The sequence below is a fragment of the Mobula hypostoma genome, chromosome 1 (assembly GCF_963921235.1).
Source record: "Mobula hypostoma chromosome 1, sMobHyp1.1, whole genome shotgun sequence".
Classification (NCBI taxonomy): Eukaryota; Metazoa; Chordata; class Chondrichthyes; order Myliobatiformes; family Myliobatidae; genus Mobula; species Mobula hypostoma.
Window position 1 is genome coordinate 180,938,271 of NC_086097.1, and position 24,531 is coordinate 180,962,801.

The 24,531-nt window shown below is 43.7% G+C and overlaps 1 protein-coding gene across 6 annotated transcripts in view; it reads right to left on the bottom strand.

The window, feature by feature from the left end:
• Positions 1-24,531, bottom strand: part of abcf2a (ATP-binding cassette, sub-family F (GCN20), member 2a) — a 66,545-nt gene that overhangs the window by 36,083 nt on the left and 5,931 nt on the right. For 4 of the 6 annotated variants that reach the window (XM_063060989.1, XM_063060973.1, XM_063061018.1 and 1 more), the window contains exons 2-6: positions 11,414-11,621; positions 10,067-10,279; positions 9,324-9,506; positions 4,002-4,173; positions 3,191-3,286 (exon numbers count right to left, since the gene is read on the bottom strand). In XM_063060989.1, coding sequence (XP_062917059.1) covers positions 3,191-3,286; positions 4,002-4,173; positions 9,324-9,506; positions 10,067-10,279; positions 11,414-11,585 — 836 coding nt within the window. In that variant the 5' untranslated portion in view covers positions 11,586-11,621. Of the gene's footprint in view, positions 1-3,190; positions 3,287-4,001; positions 4,174-9,323; positions 9,507-10,066; positions 10,280-11,413; positions 11,622-15,590; positions 15,613-15,696; positions 15,799-24,531 lie in introns of those variants that run through there. The other 2 variants (XM_063060982.1, XM_063060999.1) reach the window with 2 other exon arrangements.

Genomic DNA, 24,531 nt, shown 5'->3' on the forward strand with positions numbered 1-24,531 from the left:
ACCTCTTCTTCTCTAACACCTCCTCCAAACAGATTCCTTCAATACACTCTCCAAATATCACCAGTCCGCATCACCTTCTCCTTGCTCTCTAATTTGATTCTCTCCAATTCTCCTTCTATTTAAATTATCACAGTTTTCAGAAAGATCTGAGTAAAAAGACACAAGCCATTTCACTCCCCACAGATGCTGGAGTATTTTCAACATTTTATTGTGCTGACACAGTACCTCACAATGACAGCTATGTTGTTCAGGACGTGGGCAACACAATCTCTGGTGAAGCTACCAAGAAATTCTTGGTGAGTGACATCTGAAGAACTCTACCCTATCCACACATCATGATCATGATACTTTAAGCATTTGCAAGGAAGCCTTGATAATACAAAACATTCTGTGAATCCTTTGCATGTTCAGAGTTGTTTCTCAGATTGATATTTGTTGATCCATCTAGTTTATTTTGGGTGCAAGTACAACAGTTATGATACAACTTGCTAGGCCAGGACATTTTCAACAGGCAACATTCATCATTAAGGATCCTCACCATCCATGCCATGCTGTCTTCTCATTACGACCATCAGGGAGGTGGTGCACAAGCCTGCAGCCCCACACTCAACATTTTAAAAACAGCTTCTTCCCTTCAGCCATCCAATATCTGAACAGTCCATAAACATCACCTTGCTATTCCTTTTTTAAACTATGTTTTGTAATGTATAGTAATTTTTGTCTTGCGCTGTACTGCTGCCACAATACAAATTTCATGACATACTTCAGTAATAATAAACCTGATTCTGACCTCATTCCTGCAGGTATGGAAGTCTAGAACCACCTAGAGGGCATATTAGGGAAAGACAGCCAATTCCCTTCCAAATAAACGTGAACCAGATGAGTTTGAAACAACTATGTGGCTTCATCAAGTCATAGTCATACTTTATTGATCCTGGGGGAAATTGGTTTTCCTTACAGTTGCACCATAAATAATTAAATAGTAATAAAACCATAAATAGTTAAATAGTAATATGTAAATTATGCCAGGAAATAAGTCCAGGACCAGCCTATTGGCTCAGGGTGTCTGATCCTCCAAGAGAGAAGTTGTAAAGTTTGATGGCCACAGGCAGGAATGACCTCCTATGATGCTCTGTGTTGCATCTCGGTGGAATGAGTCTCTGGCTGAATGTACTCCTGTGCCCGACCAGTACATTATGTGGTGGATGGGAGACATTGTCCAAGATGGCATACAACTTGGACAGCATCCTCTTTTCAGACACCACCGTCAGAGAGTCCAGTTCCGTCCCCACAACATCACTGGCTTTACAAATGAGTGTGTCGATTCTGTTGGCGTCTGCTACCCTCAGCCTGCTGCCCCAGCACACAACAGCAAACATGATAGCAATGGCCACCACAGACTCATAGAACATCCTCAGGAAATAGAGACGGCTCTGACCCTTCTTGTAGACAGCCTCAGTGTTCTTTGACCAGTCCAGTTTATTATCAATCCGCGTATTTGTCATTTAACTATATACATGTATACGTGAATTACACATAGAACCATAGAAACTACAGCACAGAAACAGGCCCTTTGGCCCTTCTTGGCTGTGCCGAACCATTTTCTGCCTAGTCCCACTGACCTGCACACGGACCATATCCCTCCATACACCTCCCATCCATGTATCTGTCCAATTTATTCTTAAATGTTAAAAAAGAACCCGCATTTACCACCTCGTCTGGCAGCTCATTCCATATTCCCACCACTCTCTGTGTGAAGAAGCCCCCCCCTAATGTTCCCTTTAAACTTTTCCCCCCCTCACCCTTAACCCATGTCCTCTGGTTTTTTTCTCCCCTTGCCTCAGTGGAAAAAGCCTGCTTGCATTCACTCTGTCTATACCCATCATAATTTTATATACCTCTATCAAATCTCCCCTCATTCTTCTACGCTCCAGGGAATAAAGTCCTAACCGACTCAACCTTTCTCTGTAACTGAGTTTCTCAAGTCCCGGCAACATTCTTGTAAACCTTCTCTGTACTCTTTCAACCTTATTTATATCCTTCCTGTAATTTGGTGACCAAAACTGAACACAATACTCCAGATTCGGCCTCACCAATGCCTTATACAACCTCATCATAACATTCCAGCTCTTATACTCAATACTCCGATTAATAAAGGCCAATGTATCAAAAGCTCTCTTTACGACCCTATCTACCTGTGACGACACTCTTAGGGAATTTTGTATCTGTATTCCCAGATCCCTCTGTTCCACTGCACTCCTCAGTGCCTTACCATTAACCCTGTATGTTCTACCTTGGTTTGTCCTTCCAACGTGCAATACCTCACACTTGTCAGTATTAAACTCCATCTGCCATTTTTCAGCCCATTTTTCCAGCAAGTAGATATTATCATGAAGACTGTGCTTAAGTACTAATTATCAATTGAATTTAAATTCCATAGCTGTTAGTGGTGAGATCTGAACCCATGTCTCAAGGGTCAGGACTACCAGTCTGAGAACCACTCTGCTACCACCAGTCCCACTAATAACAGTCATTGTAAAAATTACAAAGTGTCCAGAAACATCAGATTCTCCCAAGCTCCGCATTCTAGTTCTTGTCTACATGCTTAACTCCAATTAAAGTCATGCATTTGTTTAGTATGTTTCTTATAGTGGGCAAGTGTAGATCCAGAGGGCATAGCCCCAGACTAGAGGGACATACATTTAGAAGAGATGAAGAATTTTTTTTATCCAGAGCGTAGTGAATATGTAGAATTCATTGCCACAGGTGGCTGTGGAGACCAAGTCATTGAGTATATTTAAAGTGGAAGTTGATAGGTTCTGGATCAGTAAAGGTGTCAAAGGTTACGGGAAGAAGAAAGGAGAATGGCGTTGATAGATAATAAGCCACCCTGATGGAAGAATGGAGCAGACGCAATGGAATAAATGGCCCAATACTACTCCAATGTCTTTATAGTCTTAATTATTTAATAGATAGGTACATGCAAATGCCTTCATGACACTGTAAAATTATAGGATGTTAGTAGATTGTGATGTCAATCCTTCTCATACTTGGCAACCATTTAATAGTCTTATTACAGAGGGAGGGGCAGGGGAGTAAAAAGAGGGTCACTGAGTTGTCATTGAGCCTGGTGGTACATGCTGGAGTGAAATCCCAGCAACACTATTAACAATTAAATCACTCAACTTACGATTTCAGTTCTTCCTCGAGCCACACACAGGCATCCAGATCGAGATGATTAGTAGGCTCATCCAACAGCAGCATGAAGGGTTTAATGAATAAAGCTCTGGAAAATGGTAATAAGTCACAGTAATCAGAAATGATGGATCACAAATAATAAGCTATCTAATAGTAAAATGTTTCCAACTTGCACTGTGGTTACTAAAAGCTTCACACTATACCATCCAGGTGGTGCTGAAGGGGAGGCACTGAAACCCAACAAAATCACCTGGAACCTCGTTCAAATGCTCCTTACAAATTCAAATTAAAGCTAATGGAATAAAGTTAGATTAATTTTTTTTGTTACCTTGTAACCCACATCATCCACTAATGCTACCTGAACAGCAATGAAACACATCAATTCAAAATGCACCAAATGTTTTACACTGAACAAGACAGGTGCTTTTTACATAAGCAATATTATATTATATTGAAGTTAATGAGCATTTTGTACACTTTTGAGCTTTCAGTTGATGAAGGAATGCTAACTGTACTACCAAAAAAAACTGATTGGAATAGTGGAGAGGATCTCTAACCAGCTGTGAAGTCTGGATTCAGTGTATTAGTTAATCATACAAAAGAGCAATATGCATTTGGCAAAAAGCTTTCTCACCCCAACTTTAACTGCATCTCCTTTCTCAAAAAATCTACCTATGCCATTGTTTCCACCGTACTGAAGATGATCTAATGACCCATGATCTTTAGAGAAAAAAATTACATGTCGTCTCCCTCAGACAAGCCACTGCATCTGCAGCACCAAGACTCATTCCTCACTCACTTACCTGGCAAGAGCTACTCTCATTCTCCAACCTCCACTGAAATCCTTCATCTTCTTCCGTTGCATGGCTGGTGAAAACCCAAGACCATGTAGAATCCGCGAAGCTCGCATTTCTGCCTTATCCGCATCCAACTCCTCCAAACGTTCATAGATTTGTAGAAGTTTCTCACATTCAGCTGGAATTAAGTAGGGGAGGGGAAGAAGACAGTGAAACTTCAAAAGTCACAACTGGAAAATCTCAATCATAGGTCACATCCATTAACTGCTTTAGGCTGATAGACTAGCTGGAGCTCAAATGTGATAGTGAAAGATTGCTCATCAGCTTGCAAAAACTTGATTGGTAACAACTACAAACACCACATAGCATGTGAATTCGAGTCCCACCACAATTACAGTACAGCACTAAGATAGAGCCTGTAATAGCAGAAAGACAAAACTATCTCTTGACTCCTTCAGTCACCTCACGCTGAACTCCTCCAGGCTTAGAGAGTGTCCTACAAGAATCCATAGTAGTTTCACCAAATACATCTCAATACTCATGTGCTATCCAACAAGAAATAGTGCATTGGAATCTGCTCCAACAATTGGCCAGCCCATGTCACAAAATTGCCAGCATTAGCTACCAGTATCTGATGTTAGTGATAGTTGCATATGCTCTCACCGGCAACAATTGGCCACAGTGTTACTCACTGAAATTTGTTTGAAACCATTCAAGTTCTGAAGATATTGCACTTTATCTGTCTAACATTGGTACCACATCTTTAAAGGCTCTTTTCAGCGAAGCACTTAAACTGAATTATAGAATAGTGAGTGTCAAATGGATTACAACAGGTTTACAATTTATAAATGGGAAAATTGCCTCTGGAACATTACCTCCCTTTGTTACACTCGTCACACTGTAGACTCTTACCTCAATAAATTGCAGAAAGAGAAATGACACGGATTAACGATAGAGGTGCCATAGCCAATGGAAAAGGAGACAGACCCTGCTTAAAACGCAAGTTTCCAAAATTGGATTTATTTTGTTTTAAATTTATCTTCAAAATGATGGTGGTGAATCACCTTCAGCCATACAGGCAGCTCAGGCGAAGGTATTCTGACTGTGCCAGTAGGTTTTGCTGTTCCATCCAACATCAAACAGTAGCAATAGTTTAGAATCAGGGTAACTTGGGATTACAGGAAACCTTGCAGATGGTGACATTTTCTGAGTTCATTTAGTTTCTCTGAGAGAGCTTTACTTATTACGAAAGGGTATCCATTCATCAGGTTATCTACAGCTCCAAGCAGAATATGCACAGTTGTCCCACCTGCCCTCATTTCCTGTCATTTACTCCTTCATACACCCATCCACTTCCTCGAGGGCAATTTGCAGCAGACAATTAAGGGTGGCACAATAGCACAGTGGTCTTTAACCACCCGGCCGCGGACCAGTACCAAGCCGCAAAGCATGTGCTACCGAGCCGCGAGGAAACGATATGATTTGGTGATATGAAACGATGAGTCAGCTGCACCTTTCCTCATTCCCCGTCACGCCCACTGTTGAACATGAACGCACACAAGGTCATCAGTCGGTCATTAACCTACAGCTATTCGATGAGTAAAAAACATCGCTCGAGTTTCTTTGGAAGAGGTGGTAGGGGACATAAAGGGCCTAACGATGATGATAACGCAGAGACAGCTGAGGCTGAGGCTGCAAAAAAAAAAGCTTCCTTCAACAGAAAATACGATGATTTGTACATAAAATATGGCTTTATTGCGACCAGTGACTCGCAAGCTCCAAGCCCCCTGTGTGTGATATGTGGAGACAAGCTGTCTAATAAGGCAATGAAGCCCTCAAAACTGCTTCAGCACCTTGAGTCCAAGCACCCTGCACTTAAAGACAAACCCGTTGAGTTTTTTGAGCGGAAAAAACGTGAGCAAGTGGGACAGAGACAAGTATTGCGAGCCACCACCTCCACAAATGCTGCTGCTCTGAGTGTCATACTTAGTGGCTAGCTATATTGTTAAGGATAAGAAGCCTTTCACTGTTGGTGAAGGATCGATTCTGCCTGCTGTCAAGGACATGTGCTGTGAACTGTTGGGCGAAGCTGCAGCTAACAAGATGGCACAGGTTTCTTTTTCAGCTACCACAGTTTCAAGGAGAATCGATGACATAGCGGAGGACATCGAAGCGTAGCTGTTGGAATGGCTTAACGAGTCACCATGGCATGCTATCCAGGTCAATGGATGCAGAGCACAAACGCCTTCTCTTACACACTGAAGTCAGGTGGCTATCAAGGGGGAGAGCCCTGAGCCCTGGCCAGGGTTTTTGAGTTAAGAGAGCAGTTATAGAGATTTCTTTCAGGAAAGGAGTCTCCACTGGCAGCACACTTCAGTGACGAGGGTGGATAGCAAAACTCGCTTATCTGTGTGACATCTTCAACCTGTTCAATGAACTCAATTTGTCATTTCAGGGGAGAATGACAACTGTCTTCAAGTTGGCAGATAAAGTGTCTGCTTTCAAAGCCATACTGGAACTGAGGGAACAGCGAGTGGACAGGGGCATATTTGACATGTTCCCAACATTAGCTGGGATTTTGGGAGAGACTGAGGCTGCACCATCCTTCTAACAGCTGGTGCTCAATCACCTAACTTCGCTGTCGACAGAATTCGAGCTTTACTTCCCAGCCGCAAGTGATCCAAGACATGCAAAGGAATGCGTCCATGACCCATTTGTGAATGTCCCCGGTGAATCATCCATGTCAGCGCGGGAAGATGATCAACTCCTCGAGTTTGCAAATTACGGTGGGCTGAAAAGTATGTTTGACATAACATCTCTGCTGGCATTCTGGATCAAAGACAAGGCTGAATATCCTGAGATAGCCACACAAATCACTGAAAACGTTGCTACCATTTCCAACATCATATCTCTGCAAAGCAGGGTTTTCTGCAATGAATACAATGAAAACTAAATTGCGGAATAGACTGGACCTCCTTCGAGTATCACTGTCTCCCCATCACCCCTTGATGGGACCGTCTTGTTGCAGGAAAACAAGCCCAGGGCTCCCACTGATTCAGCAATATTGGTGTGTTGCAATGATTTTATATGTTCATACGAGGAAAATATGCGCTGTGTGTTTAATATCCAAATGATAGTGGAATCAAAGGTTATGGGGATAAGGCAGGCACTGGATACTGATAGTGGATGATCAGCCATGATCACAGTGAATGGTGGTGCTGGCTTGAAGGGCCGAATGGCCTACTCCTGCACCCATTGTCTATTGTTACTTAAAATGTTATGATGCTATTCAATCACTCTTTTCTACCCTCATGGTCAGATAAAACCTACCATGCTTGGAGGGAGAAGGGTCTCGTTTCTATTGAAGACCTGTACATAGAGGGATGGTTTGCAACATTTAGTCTGCTGAAAGAGAAATTTGAGCTGCCTCATTCGCACTTTTTTCGTTACTTACAAATTAGACACTACATTCAATCTAAGATTTGTAATTTTGAAATCCTTCCAGGGAAACATATATTTTTTGATATTTTAAAGAACCCTCCTGACTCCAGGCATCTCGTTTCTAAGTTTGTATGTTTGTTTGATAATTGCACTGTAGCGTCCACTGTGAAGATTAGAGTCGCCTGGAGAGAGGAGTTGGGCATTGAATTATCTGAAGATGCCTGGGATAAGTGTTTGTCTATGATACAGGCTTGCTTTGTTAACAGCAGACACCAACTGATCCAGTTTAAAGTTGTCCACCATCTCCACTCCTCTAAACTTAGATTGCACACGATTTACCCTTCTATCTCGCCAATGTGTGATAGATGCCAAGGGACGGAAGCCACGTTGTCACACACCCTTTGGTTTTGCCCATTACTGACTGGATTTTGGTCTAAAGTATTCGACTGGTACTCAAAGGCCTAAAAAAGATCCTTCCCCTTGGAAGCTGGTCTCGCTATATTTGGCTGCTCGCAATCTACTATTTGTTTCCCTACAGCCATACAACAGTCTCTGATGCTGGGGATGATTGTTGCCAAAAGACTTACCTTGATGGAATGGAAATCGCCTTCTCCCCCTTCCTTTCGGAGATGGATGGCGGATGTGATCTCAGTCATACAGGTGGAGAAACTTAGGTTCTTGAGAACCAATTCAATTAAAAAATTTTTGGCCATCTGGGATCCATTTCTTGCCTACCTGGACGAGGTCGGGGGTGGGTGAGCAATTTCCCCCCAGCTGATTTTTCACGGCCCTCAATTGAGATTTAATGTTTCGTATTTTTGAGCACTTTGTACAATAGGCATCCCTCTAATGTTATGTCTCTTTTTGCTTATTTCATTTTTGTACATGTCTGAGCTGGTACGTTCTTGTTGATTTCATTGGTTTGTTTTGTAAAATTTGAAAATAAAGTATTTTAAAAAATGTTATGATGCTATTGACTTATAATTGACTTATCACTATATTCATGCGAGGAAAATATGCGCTGTGTGTTTAATATTAAATTTGTTAGATAAACCCTTTAAGAAACGAAATTGAGTGTATTAGCCACTTACAAGTGACTTATAGTTGACTTATCACCTATATTCTGGTGGTGATTAACACCCCTCCACCCCGGTCGGCAAGAATATTGTCAACATTAAACTGGTCCGCGGTGCAAAAAAGGTCGGGGACCCCTGTAATAGCATATAGGTTTGCTTGACACTTTACAACGCCAGCGTTTTGGGTTCAGTTCCTGCCATTCTGTAAGGAAATTGTACATTCTCTTCGTGACCATGTAGATTTACTCTAGGTGCTCCAGTTTCCTCCCACATTCCGAAGGTGTACAGGTTAGGATTAGTAAATCGTAGGCATGCTATGATAGAAGCCTGGTAACACTTGTGGGCTGCCCCCAGCACATCCTCGGACTGTGTTGGTCATTGATGCAAAAGGCATATTTCATTGTGTTTTGATGTATATGTAACTATTAAAGTTAATGGCTAATCTTCAAAATCTTTAAAAATCTTAACCATCATATCTTTGGGATCAAGCAGGAAACCACAGCAGGCAAGGGAAACTCAAGCAGTCGCAGAACAAAGAGCAAACCCTACACCGGCAGTAACTAAGGTGGGGATTAACCCTGAACAACTGGAGCCATCCAACAGCAGCACTAACTGCTGTGCCACTGCGCTCTCAAGTTCCACTTGCATGGACAGTCAACAACTTGAGATGTTTTTCCACAGGTACTGTCTGACCTGCTGGCAGAAATCTGTATTTATTTCAGATTTCCTACATCAACCATTTTGATTTCCAACTTTCAAGCTTCAAACATAACTAACACAATAACTAGAGCAAAATCCAAAAGATAGTTACAGTCTTCATGGGCCAGACGCTCTGCCTCTTTCTCCAAATTGATGCGCTCCTTGTCAACCTCGACCACACAATCCAATGGTGTTTTGTCACTTGGTGGCATTTCTCGTGTAAGGTGGTAAATATCGATGGGTTCTGGTATCGGTAACTCCCGATGACCTAGAGCAGACAGCAGCATGGATTTGCCTGGGATGAGAGAAGGGGGTCAATATTAGCAAAGGGCAAGTCACAATGTCCCCTCCCAAACTGGAGAGTCTGTTAGTTTCTTTGGAAACAAAGTACAGTAGCTCTACTTGATCTGCAAAAATACTTTTATGGGCTTTATTTAATGGGTTCTACACAGTTTTAGTTGACAAATTCATGCTGTCTACAAGCTCCAATTTTTTAAGTCGGCCAATTGCCCCAGTTTAATGATCTGGAAGATCCCCATAAACCCCTGACCTACTGGCCCAAATATTGCACAGTTGAAGATCCAGTTAGATGATAGCAATAAATGCCCACTAGGGACCCTTGCAACCAGGCACATTATGGAATCAGTAATGGGCTGACCACATATGCCAGTAACACACTGCTACAAAAAAACCTCTTACAGGGTAATAGAAGCTGCTACATTTGATAAGCTTTCAAGAACATTGAGGAAAATCAACTTTGGAAACAGACACCGGCTCCGTAAAATGTTGAAGTGTTGTGGACTTCAAAAACCTTCCAGGTATTTGTCCCAACATTCTGACCACTTATGACCTTACCAGTGCCATTGAGACCGATCAATCCATAGCGACGGCCAGTATTCAGCTCCAGTTTGGTGTCACTTAGTAGCTCTTGACCATGAAACGTGAGTGACAGATTAATAATATGAACATCTGTACTATTGGGATGAGAGGCCAAGACTCCTGTGACTGCCCGGGCTGCTGCTTTCTTCAGCTCAAATTCATCCAGCTCACTGATAATATGAGCCAAGCCTGTGAAAAAGAGAAACTTTTCAGGGACATGGAGCCGATAACCAATGAAGGAAAAGGTTAATGCAATACAAGAGTTCCTAGAGAATTCAAGATACTCTTATGATTGAGTGGCATTCCATTTAGTTCTTCAAGAACTTTATGAAACTAATTTGCTCTTTTTAAAATGGCATTAGATAAAATGATAGTAAATTTACAGTTAAGAGGTCCCTCAGTTACACCATCGTATACTCCCCTTTGTGTCACTTCTCACCCTAACATAGCACTTAATTTCTTTCTCCCTTTTAACCATTTAACCAGCTTCACCTTGAATGTAACACCACTACTCACCACCACATAGTACAGAACTTGCTCCTCTCAGTTTTCTCTAGGTAAAGACTCATGAACTACCTACTGGAAAATTCCAAATTGTCAACTATCTCACAATTTTGAACATCTTTAGGATATATAATTTTAGGCCATCATAATTTTAACATTCACATGTAACAATCTAGTTACGTTGAAATTAGAGGAGTCCCAGCCTACTACAAGGTAGCATAGCAGATTAAGTTACTCGATGCTACCCGCAATCAGAACCATTAATCTGGAGACGTGTTCAAATCTCATTGTGGAAAATGTGGAATTTAAATTCAAGAATTGATCTGAATTTAAACAGCTTGATTTGAAATGCATTTTTAATTGATGTAATAAGTGATGTCCATATTCTTGTATATGGGACATCAATGCAATGCCTGTATTTATTACTCTTATTCAAGGAGCTAGTGATGACACACCTTCTGGAACTGCTGCTGTCTTCGCAATAAAGGAATCTGTAGTCGCACAATGCAAAACATTGCAGATACTCAGTGTTTCTGATCAACAGGGACTGCTAAATGTGAATTAGGGACCAGAATTTCATGAAAACCTGCCTGATGCAATAATTTCAGGGAAGGGTATTTTGCCAACCTTACTTTGTCTACTTATGTTTGCAGATACACCAAAGATCCGTTAAGGGTATTCATGCTAAAATCCATTCAGCACAGTGCAAGTAGAGATAGGAAGGTAAATAGCTCTTTTGCAACAAACAAGTTAAAACCTTTCCTGACATTTATAGTCTAACTTCTGGCATGTTGTATACTGCCAAACCCAAGTCCCTACCTGCATCGTGACCAGAAGACCCATTGATCTGTGGTGTTTTGGAATTTTCCACTTCATCTGTGCCAAGATCACCATTTTCCTCAGTACCTTCTGTGGCTTTAGGTTTACGCTGACGAGCCTTTGCTGCTTCCTTCTTTTTGGCTGCCTTTTTCTTGGCCAAATCGGAAGGCATTTTTGCTATTAGTTTGTGTTACAATGGAAGCAGAATCTGCCAAAAGATAAAATGGTTTAGTTTTACACCTTGGGGTTCCCACTATATGTTAAACTAGTGCTTCAGAAAAGTGATTTTGGTGCACTACGCAATGTCATCCTCTGGCAGGGAGTGGAAATGGGGAGTGGGGTTGGGAAAGACACAGAAACATTCAGAATACTTCATAGGGATCAACTGCAGCTCCTAACACTGAGTAAAGCTGAACCAGACTGCCCTTTATCTGATCCTGTCTGGCTTCCAGCCCCTTATTATTGATATCAAAAGATTCTGCGTACCACTCCCTGCCTGCTCACCTGCGAAAAACCCATATCCGTCGCCTCTGATCTGGGCCGACATTTACGTGCCGAGTGGCACCTAATTAATTAGCTTGTTTATTTCGGCTTTTTTCTTAAAGATGTGCTGGGTGCATCCCGGCTACCACTGCACCACTGCATTCTTAGTGGCAATGTATCGGTCCGCGGCCTGGAGGTTGGGGACCACTGCCATATATTGATGTTTGCGACAGTCTGTACTCTTATCTAATCGGTCACTTTGATGCAGCACAAGCTACGCTGAAAACGCGGTGTATGGCGGGGGAGCTACACACATGCACACTGGGCAGAAAGAACGGAACTAAAACCCCGCAACCCGGAAACAATCTCTCTTTACAAACAGCTCTCAGTAGCAAAAGTATTGCTGTATTACCATTATCCTAATTAGTATTACTTATTTTTATAATGCTCACATTACAACAGTATTTGTGTATTTATTTTTTTACGGGATCTACTGGGCAAGTCTTAAAGATTGACTGGTTGATCGCGATCGACGGGTTGGCGACCACTAAGCTAGAGTTTGCCAGAAGGCACATGGGAGACTCTGAAGCCAGCTAGAAGGTTCTATGGTCTGATGAAACCATCAAACTAAACTCTATGTTTGGCATAAGCCAAACACCCCAACCACAAACTGTTCCATCTGCTACCATCCAGGAAATGGTACCACAGCATAAAAGCCAGGACCAACAGGCTCCGGGACAGCTTCTTCCACCAAGCCATCAGACTGATTAATTCATGCTGATACAATTCTATTTCTATCTTATATTGACTGTCCTGTTGTACATACTATTTATTATAAATTACTATAAATTGCACATTGCATATTTAGATGGAGAAGTAATGTGAAGATATTTACTCATGTATATGAAGGATGTAAGTAATAAAGTCAATTCATCAAAAACATACCATCTCTACTGTTAAGTATGGTGACTGCATCATGATGTATAGATGCTTCATTGCAACAGGCCCTGGAAGGCTTGTGAAAGTAGAGGGTAAAATGAATGCAACAAAATACAGGGAAATCCTGAAGGAAAACCTAATGCAGTCTACAAGAGAACTGTGACTTGTGAAAAGATCTGTTTTCCAGCAAGACAATGACCCCAAGCATAAAGCCAAAGCTACATAAGAATGGCTTAAAAACGAAGTTAATGTCCTGAAGTGACCAAGTAAGAGTCCAGGCCTCAATCCAATTGAGAATTTGTGGCTGGACTTGAAAAGGGCTGTTCACTCGTGATCCCCATGCAATCTGACAGAGCCTGAGCAGATTTGTAGTGAAGAATGGGGGGAAAAAATTGGAGTACACAGATGTGTAAAGCTGATAAAGATCTATCCACGTAGATTCAAGACTGTAATTGCCGCCAAAGGTACACCTACTAAATACTGACTTGAAGAGGGTGAATACTTAAGCGATCAAACGTTTTGTGTTTTATATTTGTAATTAATTTAGATCACTTTGTAGAGGTCTGTTTTCACTTTGACACAAAAGAATATTTTTCTGTTGATCAATGTCAAAAAAAGCCAAATTAAATCCACTGTGATTCAATGTTATAAAATAATAAAACACGAAAACTTCCAAGGGGGTTGAATACTTTTTATAGGCACTGTATGTGCCCACTACCTTATATGTGTTATGAGTGCCTTGTGCTGTGTGACTGTTGGTACCGTGTTTTGCACCTTGGCCCTGAAGTAACACTGTTTTGTTTGCTTTAATCATGCGTATTCATCTATGGCTGAATGACAAACTTAGAAACATAGAAAACCTACAGCACCATACAGGCCCTTCAGCCCACAAAACTGTGCCAAACATGTCCTTACCCTAGAAATTACTAGGGTTACCCATAGCCCTCAATTTTTCTGAGCTCCGTGTACCTATCCAGGAGTCTCCTAAAAGACCCTATCGTACCCGCCTCCACCACTGTCGCTGGCAGCCCATTCCAGGCACTCACCACTCTCTGTGTAAAAAAGTTACCCCTGAAATCTCCTCTGTACCTACTTCCAAGCACCTTAAAACTGTGCCCTCTCATGCTAGCCTTTTCAAAAAGCCTCTGACTATCCACACGATCAACACCTCTCATCGTCCTATACACCTCTATCAGGTCACCTCTCATCCTCCGTTGCTCCAAGGAGAAAAGGCCAAGTTCACTCAACCTATTCACATAAGGCATGCTCCCCAATCCAGGCAACATCCTTGCAAATCTCCTCTGCACCCTTCCTATGGTTTCCCCATCCTTCCTGTAGTGAGGTGACCAGAACTGAGCACAGTACTCCAAGTGGGGTCTGACCAGAGTCCTATATAGCTTCAATTTCAACTTGAACTTTAATTTCATTCAACATTACTCAGCCCATCGCTGAACAATTCCTACAACCTATGGACTCACTTTCAAGGACTCTCCATCTCATGTTCTCGTAACTGATCACTTATTTTTCTTTTAGTATTCGCACATTGATGCTTGTCCATCCTATTGGGTGTGGCATTTCATTGATTCTATTGTGTTTCTTGTATTTCCTGTGAATGTCAGCAAGAAAATGAATCTCAAGGCTTTTTATGGTGACTATTACATATACTTTGAACTTTGAATCTGCACCCAGTCCAGAGCTATCATTTCTTTCTTATTGCGCATTAATTTTTCTGATTCAAGGGATGAAACTCCAAAGATTAAATGAGTGTGAGGAAAAGAAAAGTCAGGACATACCAAGCAAGATAACTTAACCTATTCTTCTAACAATGTGACCCCATCAGACACTATGTACTCATGTGGAAAAACTCAATGTTCACTGTATCTGTTATTAAATCAAACTGGCCCAGAATTGTATTCTATAATTTAACAAACCACTTGTGCTAAAATTAAAGGACTGCAGTAAGGTAGCACAGTCAGCAAAGACCGCAGATATTCTTCTCCACACTGGACAACATTGACCTTCCCCGTAAACCTTGTGGAGAAGGTGCTCTCATGATGATGTCAGCTATGGAATTCCAGGATTTCAACCCAGCAACAAAGATAAGATGGCAATGTGTGTGAAGCCAGAAAGATGGATTCCAATGGTTTTACTACTCCTTTCTCAGAGGATGGGACCCTTGGTCTACCAGTGACTGGGTTACATTTGATATGACCAAATGATGACCACCTTAAATAAATAAACTTGGTCTGTGACAGATCAGTATTGAATTGAATTGACCTCATTTCTTATATCCTTCACACACGAGGAGTAAAAATCTTTACATTACGTCTCCAGCTAAATGTGCAATCATAGTAATTTATAATAATTTATAATAAATAGAACAGTCAACGTAATATGGAGTACACTCAAATCAGCATGAGTTCATCAGTCTGGCGACCTGGTGGAAGAAGCTGTCTCGGAGCCTGTTGGTCCTGGCTTTTATGCTGTGGTACCACTTCCCGGATGGTAGCAGCTGGAATAGATTGTGGTTGGGGTGACTCGGGTCCCCAGTGATCCTATAGGCCCTTTGTACACACCTGTAATTATCCAGCTCTAGTCTAGCATTCTCTGGAGCATCTGGACAACAAATGCATCAGACTGTTGTTTACTGCCTACAATTCCACTTTCAATACTCTTGCTCCAAGCAAACTCATCATCGAATTCCAGATCCTGGGAGTCAACACATCCCTCTACAATTGAATAGTTGACTTCCTACCCAACAGGTTGCTGTCAGTAAGGATAGGAGCAATATCTTTGTCACTATTATTCTTAACACTGGTGCTCCACAACATTGCATCCTCAGTCTCGTATACTCCCCGTACAATCATTACTGTGTGGCCAGATTCTGCTCCAAGTCCATCGACAAGTTTGCAGGTGATATCTCCAAAGTGAGCCACATTTCAAGTAATGATGAGTTGGAATACCTGAAGGAAATAAAGAGCGCAGTAACATGGTGTCATGACAACAACCTTTCCTTCAATGTAAGCAAAACAAGAGAGCCAATGACTTCAGGAAGGGGAGAGAATTGCAGTACACATACTCCTGTCTATATCAACAATGTTGAGGTTGAGGGCTTAAGTTCTTAGGAGTGAGCATCACTAATAACCTGCCCTGGTCCTAGCACATAGATTTCATAGCTAAAAACCTCAAATACCCCTCCTCCCACACAAAAAAATGAACAAAGCAAATCAGACACATCAACCCACCCCCCTCCCCAAACCCTCCTCTTACAGAAAAAAAAACAAAACGGATCGGGCATATTGTCAGGGAGACAGAAAGTAAGTTCTGTGGCTCCAAGAGACACCAGGATGGTGTGTTGCCTTACGGGTGTAAGAGTCTATGATGTATCTGAATGACCGCAGGATATTCTCAAGGGAGGTGGTGAACAGCCAGAGGTCATGGTGTAGATTGGCACTAATGGCATAGGCAGAAAAGAGGAAAGAGTTCCTACGCAGTGAAAATATAGAGTTCGGAAAGGGACTGAAGGGGACCTCCAAGGTTTTAATCTCCAGATTACTTCCTATGCCATGGGCTGGTACAGGTAGGAATGGGGCGAAAGCACGGATGAATGAGTGGCTGAGGAGATGGTGCAGGAGAAAGGGTTTCAAGTTCTTGGATCATTGGAACCTTTTCTGGGGACCCATGAACTTAGAACATGGATCAATACATGGAATTACGATGTTGTAGCCATAACTGAAACTTGGTTGAGAGGGGCAGGAATGAATGATTAAGGCACCAGGTTTTTGAAGTTTTAGAAAAAATAGAGAAGGTTGTTGCACTACTAATCAGGGACAGTATCACAACTGCACTCAGTGGAGACATAATGGAGGGGTCAGACACTGATTCCGTTTGGGTGGAACTCAGGAATAGGAAGGGTGCAATCACAATGTACTACAGCAAACACATTGTACTACAGATCTCCTAATAGGTACCAGGACATTAAGGAACAGATATGTAACCAGATTAGGGAAATGTGTAAAAATAATATGGTTGCAGTCATGGGGGATTTTGATTTCTTAGTGCAAGGGATTACGATGGGACAGAATTTATTAAGTGTATCCAGGAAGATTTCTTAAATCACTATGTCGACGAACCAGTGAGTCGAGGAGCCGTACCGGACTTAGTATTGGGTAATAAGCTAGGTGACTGACCTTTCAATGGGTGAACAGTTAGAGAAGTGACCACAACTTCTTTACTCTCAGGATAGCTATGGGTAAGGATAGGTATGGTCCTTGTGGGAGTCTTAATTTGGAGTAGGACAAATTACAAGGGCATTAGGCAGGAACAAAGAAGCTTTAATTGGGAACACTTTTTCTCTGACAAGTCCACATCACACAGGTAGAGGGTGTTTAAAGATCAATTGCACAGAGTACAGGAAAGGCATGTTCCTGTTCAGACGGAAGGACAGCGATCAAAAGATAAAAGAACCTTGGATGTCCAGAGAGGTAATGAATTTAGTCAAGATAAAGGAAAAGTATGTAAAGCTTCAGAAGTTAGGATCAAACAAAGCATGTGAGCAGTGCAAAGCCAGTAAAGAAGGGAATTAGGAAAGCCAGGAGAGGCCATGAAAAGTCCTTAGCAAGTTGGATTAAGGTGACTCCCAAGGCATTCTATACATATATCAGAGCAAGAGAATAACTATTAAGAGGATAGGACTACTTGAGGATAAAGGAGGGAACATTTGCTTGGATGCAAGGAATGTGAGTGATGTACTTAATGAGTACTTTGCTTCAGTATTAACCAAGGAAAAGGATAAGGATGACAAGGAGGTCAGTGCAGAGTGTATAAATAAGTTAGGGTAGTTTAGAGATCAAGGAGGAGGTGGTGTTGGGCCTCCTAATGAGTATTAAGGTGGATAAGTTCTGAGGGCCTGATGGGATTTACTCCAGGTTACTGAAGGAGGCAAGATTGCAGGGCCCTTGGCCAATATCTTAGTGTCTTCTCTAGCCACAGCCGAGGTCCTGGAGAACTGGTGAGTGGCTAATGTTGTACTTCTATTTAAGAAGGGAACAAGGGAAAATCCTGGGAACTATATCAGTTGTAGAGTAATTGCTGGAGAAAATTCTTGCGGGGGCGGGGGGGGGGGGCGAAGAATAGGATATATGAGCATTTGGAAACTATGGCTTAATTAGGGAGAGCCAGAATGGATTTGTGCAAGATACCAACTGATTAGATTTTATAACAAGGTGAAGAGAGAAAGACTACTGGCTGTAGTAGCTGCACCTGGTGGTTCAACCAAGTACTGAGCAAAGGAGGATGAATACTTTTGAATTGCTGAGATTTCAGTTTTTGAATTTTTAAGTTTTTCATGCTTTACAGTTATCCCTCTTTTTTTGGGCTCTACTGTGGAAAAAAACCATATGATTCACAAATAAAAATTCTCAGTTAAATTAACCACTACTGTGGGGAAAAAAAGAGCATATGATTCACAAATAAAAATTCTCACTTAAATTAACCAAAAGTCTCGTTTGTAATGCTCACTTATGTGAACAAAGGGTTGGTTTATAAGATGCTGTAAATAATACCACACTAGCAATATTACTGTGTTTCATGCCAAAACAAAACTGAAAACAATGACCAGATCCTCTATGTCCTACCATAGACCACACACATAAAATACCGGAGGAACTCAGCAGGTCAGGCAGTATATATGGAAAAAGCGACGTTTCATGCTGAGAGCCTTCTTCAGGACTGGAAAGTAAGGGGAGAAATCAGCGTAGGGGGATGGGGCAGGGTTGAAGTAAAGAGCTGGGAAATTAATTAGTGAAAGAGATAAAGGGCTGTAGAAGGGGGAATCTGATAGGAGAGGACAGAAACTGTGGAAGAAAGGAAAAAGGAGGAGCACGAGAGGGTGGTGATGGGCAGGTAAGGTGAGAGGGGGAAAACAGGAATGAGGAATGGTGAAGGAGAGTGGGGCGGGGGCATGGGGAGGCCAATACCAGAAGTTTGAGAAATCGTTCATGCCATCAGGTTGGAGGCTACCCTGACAGAATACAAGGTGTTGCTCCTCCAATCCAAGTGTGGCAGTAGAGGAGGCCATGGACTGACAAGTCAGAATGGGAATAGGAAGTAGAGTTGAAATGGGTGGCCACTGGGAAATCCCACATTTTGTGGCAGACAGAGTGAAGGTGCTCGATGAAGTGGTCTCTCAATCTACATCGGGTCTAACCAATATACTAGAGGCCACACCGGGATCACCCGATACAGTAGATGACCCCAACAGACTTACAGGTGAAGTGTTATCTCACCTGGCAAGACTACATGGGGCACTTAATGGTAGTGAGGGGGGAGGTGCAGGGGCAGGTGTGGCACTTGTTCCGCTTGCAAGAGTAAGTACTAAGAGGGAGATCAGTGGGGAGGGACAAATGGATGAAGAAGTCACCAAGGGAGTAATCCCCGCGGAAAACAGAAAACGGGGGTGGGGACGGGGAGGAAACATGTGCTTGGTGGTGGGATCCCATTGGAAATGACATAAGTTATGGAGAATTCTGTGCTGGATGTGGAGGCTAGTGGGGTGATAGGTGAGGACAAAAGCTATCCCTGGCATGATGGTGTTACGAGAATACACCTAAAATTAAGATGTTTGCTGGCCTGGGCTAGCATCAGTGGCATCAGCAGTTGGTCTACCACCTGCCCTCAGGGGAAGGAGAGATAAGGAACAATGGAGCAGCGTCTGGGGATGTGTAATGAGGGGATGTGGGAGGAAGAGCTGTCTGGAGCGGCTCCCCCCTTTGAACCCTGAACTGTTTGAAGTGATGGACAGGCGATACCCCAGCAGGGGGATAAAAAGGGACAGGTTCGCTAAGACGACACACGCCACCCGAGGTAACGAGACCCTGGAAGCGGTACGCTTCTCACGAGTGGGTGGAAAGGTACGATCAGCGGGAACCCGGTGTGTGTCTGCCCTTGCCTGGGTGCCGGGTTCACTGCAGAGGATCGACCGCATCTGGAGGAGGGGTCACAGTCGGTGACCTCAGGTGACATCACCAAGGACCCGCCCAAATGCTGTTTGTGAGCCATCTCGCTGGTCTGTGAGTGAAGCTGTGCTGAATGATGAGTTGTTCCTATTCTATGTCTCTCTTCCCCCACGTTATCCACCGCCATGGCAACGATTACTGCGAACTGAACTACTAAACTGGACTGAACTTTGAGTCATTTTGAAATTGGTCATTTACCCCTAGACAACGATAGAGCTTGATTGATGCTGTTATCTTAATTCTGTGCACATGTGTGTTTATCATCACTGAACTGTTGCATTTATTATCCTGTCGATTACTGTGTTGCTTGTTTCTGTAATAAAACTTTCTTAGTTCTAGTACTCCAGACTCCAACTGAGTGATCCATTTCTGCTGGTTTGGCAACCCAGTTACGGGGTACGTAACATAAGTGGGGTTCTCGTCCGCGATTTTGAACGCTAAATTTGGGACAGAGTAAATTGATTGGGTTAAAATTCCCGAAAGAAAGAAAAGACAAACAGCAGAAATGGAGGTTGAGGAATTTATAAAGGCGCCGACCTTGGAGGCATTAGAGGATGCCAGGAAATCGGAATTGATAGCTGTGGCCAAATGGGTGAATCTTGCCAAGGTGAAGTCGACAATGAGGAGAGAGGAGATACACAGAGCTATTGTAGAGCACTATGTATCTAAAGGTGTGTTTCCCCAAGGTGAGCTGGGGGTGGTGTCTATTGAAAAACCTGCTGGAGACGCGGTACAGGTACAACTTGAAAAACTGAGACTCGAGCACGAGTTCCGGGTACGGCAGTTAGAACACGAAGAGAAGCAGTTAGAAAGGCAGGAGAGAGAGTTAGAAAGGCGGGAGAAAGAGAGAGAGTTAGAAAGGCAGGAGAAAGAGAGAGAGTTAGAAAGGCAGGAGAAAGAGAGAGAGTTAGAAAGGCAGGAGAAAGAGAGAGAGTTAGAAAGGCGGGAGAAAGAGAGAGAGTTAGAAAGGCGGGAGAGAGAGAAAGAGGTAGAAAGGCAAGAGAGAGAAAGACAGTTGGAGAGAGAGGAGAAACAGAGGGAAAGGGAATTTGAGCTGGAGAAGTTAAAGATAAGGGCCGAGCAGGGGCTCGTGCCGAACCAAGGTGGAGGGTTCCGGGCGACCCAGGAGGTTAGGCTGGTTCCCCCATTTGACGATACCGATGTGGATCGGTACTTTCTCCATTTCGAAAAAGTGGCCATAAGTCAGGAATGGCCGAGGGATAAGTGGGTTGTCTTACTTCAGAGTGTACTGAAAGGGAAAGCCCAACAAGCTTACTCCGCTTTATCCGCGGAAGATGCCCAGAAGTATGAGGTGGTGAAAGAGGCCATCCTCAGGATTTATGAGTTGGTCCCGGAGGCATACCGGCAGAGGTTCCGGAATGCGAGGAAGCGGTGGGACCGCACGTATTTGGAGTTTGCTCGTGAGATGCAAACATATTGTGAGCGTTGGTGCGCCTCGAAAGGGGTAGAGGGGGATTATGACAGACTGCTGCAGCTGATTCTGATTGAGCAGTTTAAAGGTTGTGTCCCTGAGGGTATGAGACCCTACCTCGATGAGAAAGAGGCAGCCACGTTAGCCGCAACTGCTAAGTTAGCGGATGAGTATGCGTTGACGCATAAAATGAAGTTTGCCCCGAGTAAAGGCTACCAGAAGGGTAGTCAGGACGGCGGGGAGAGTCCACCGGAAAAGTCAGAAAGTAAGCCGGGGACTAGTGAAAAGGATAAGGTAGACCGGGAGCAGTCTGGTAGGAAGTCTCCTGGGGTCGTCTGTTATAATTGTGGGAAAGTCGGACACTTTGCGTCCAGGTGCTTTGCCCCAAGAAAGGAGACGGGGAAAGGAAAAGCGGAAATTTTGAATGGCTGTATTGAGCTGTTAAGCGAACCGCTAGGGAAGGACAGGTCTGAAAAAGTCCAGGAAGGGCGCGAGAGGTTTATCTCGGCCGGACTGGTGTCAGTGAAAAAGAGGTTAAAACCAGTTCCAGTGCGGATCTGGAGAGACACGGGAGCGTGTCAGTCACTAATACTGAAGAGTGTATTAGAGTTTAGCTCAGAGACCCAGACTGGGGAGGTAGAGGTCAAAGGTGTTGGGGAAGGGACAGAGTCAGTCCCTTTGCACCAGATACACTTACAGAGCAACCTGGTCTCTGGACTAGTCACGATTGGAGTGAGGTCCGAATTACCGATGAAAGACGTGGAAGTCTTGCTCGGTAATGACATCGCCGGAGGAATCGTGTTCCCAGTCGTGAGATTGACGGGTCAGCCTGCCAGCATGGAGGCCCCGCCCGCGATGGTGAATTTGGCTGAAACATTTCTGCCAACCTTGTATGAGACAGGGTGTAGTGAGATAAGAGGTAGTGAGGGAGCTGGGACGGACGTAGCAGTAGCCAGGAAAGAATTTGTGCAGACGCAGGAGCGAGACGAGGGGCTGATGGTTTTTGCCGAGACCGCTCTCTCTGACACAGCCTTGACAAGCTATTGTGCGGATGAGGAAGTGCTAAGGAAGAAAGGGAAATCAAGTACAGCATCCGCAGATGAGGAGTGGGGGGTGGTGCAAAAGAGTTATGGGGATGAGGTTTTTAACATGGCCCACGAGGTACCCCCCGGTGGACATTTTGCGGTGCTGGAGGAAACAGTTGGTGGAATCATGAAAGAGAGTTACCGGCTGCCCAGGGGGAAAAATGTTATTGATCATGACCGACGCGAACTGAGACGGTCACCGGCTTTTGATATGCTAACAAACCTAGTCGGTGTTAGCGTGGAAATCAATGAAGCTAGGGGCCCCCTGCTAAGAGAAAAAAACCATTTTGAAAAGATTAGGATGGGATCGGTCAGATGGGAGAAGGCTATTGTTTTGGCCAGGTCTACTGATAAGGTCTCTCCCTTAATCCCCGAAGGAGTAATTAAACGACTCGCACCCATGTGTTTGATTGTCCCGAGGAAATGCAAAGAACTGGGACGTTGGGTGATTGTGGTTACAATAGGGCAGCCAAGCAAACAACACCCATATTTTTCGAGTAATTCAGTGACTAAAGGGCTGATGAACACAGAAGTGTGTATTGGCAATTTAACACGGCTGTCTGAAGCCAGTTTGATAGTGAACCTTGAAAAAAATGAATTTGGCCACACGAGAGTCACTTACCTGGGAATTGTGGTGACACAGGGGCAGCTGGCAGTGATGCAAGCTACAGTGCAGGCTATCGCTGACCTCCCAACCCCGACAGACAAGAGGGCCCTCAGAAGGCTCTTGGAGATGGTGGCGTACTGCAGGAAGTTTTGCAATAACTCTGCGGTCAATACCCGTCCCCCTCCTACTAAGCCCTTGCGAGAGAAAATTGAGTCGGAATGGGACGACCCTTGTTGTTGTGGTCCGGGACAAAACCAAATGAGAGGTTACATTGGTCGCAATTCATCAGTGTTTTTGGCCACTATGAAGTTTGCTGAGTTGGAGCCTGGTCTAAGGGATTATTAATAACACGTGTAAAAGGAACAGAAAATGTGATGACTGTCTGTCAAGGTGTTGACAGCTTCAAATTCTCTGTATTAGCTAAATAACTGTTAAAGATGTATATTGTGTATGTATCAGATAATGTAGTCATGTTTGTAATTTTTACCTCCCGGTAAAAATCCTTAAAGGGGGGAAGTGTTACGAGAATACACCTAAAATTAAGATGTTTGCTGGCCTGGGCTAGCATCAGTGGCATCAGCAGTTGGTCTGCCACCTGCCCTCAGGGGAAGGAGAGATGAGGAACAATGGAGCAGCGTCTGGGGATGTGTAATGAGGGGATGTGGGAGGAAGAGCTGTCTGGAGCGGCTCCCCCCTTTGAACCCTGAACTGTTTGAAGTGATGGACAGGCGATACCCCAGCAGGGGGATAAAAAGGGACAGGTTCGCTAAGACGACACACGCCACCCGAGGTAACGAGACCCTGGAAGCGGTACGCTTCTCACGAGTGGGTGGAAAGGTACGATCAGCGGGAACCCGGTGTGTGTCCGCCCTTGCCTGGGTGCCGGGTTCACTGCAGAGGATCGACCGCATCTGGAGGAGGGGTCACAGTCGGTGACCTCAGGTGACATCACCAAGGACCCGCCCAAATGCTGTTTGTGAGCCATCTCGCTGGTCTGTGAGTGAAGCTGTGCTGAATGATGAGTTGTTCCTATTCTATGTCTCTCTTCCCCCACGTTATCCACCACCATGGCAACGATTACTGCGAACTGAACTACTAAACTGGACTGAACTTTGAGTCATTTTGAAATTGGTCATTTACCCCTAGACAACGATAGAGCTTGATTGATGCTGTTATCTTAATTCTGTGCACATGTGTGTTTATCATCACTGAACTGTTGCATTTATTATCCTGTCGATTACTGTGTTGCTTGTTTCTGTAATAAAACTTTCTTAGTTCTAGTACTCCAGACTCCAACTGAGTGATCCATTTCTGCTGGTTTGGCAACCCAGTTACGGGGTACGTAACAATGGCAAGAGGATGGGGTGAGGGCAGATGTGCACAAAATGGAAGTGATGCGGGTGAGGGCAGCATTGATCGAGGAATAGAAGCCCCTTTCTTTGAAGGAATGGGATATCTCTTCAAAGGAATGGGAATGGGATATGTTCTGGTATGAAAAGCCTCATCCTGAGGGCAGATGTGGCAGAAATGGAGGAACTGAGAGATGGGGATGGCAT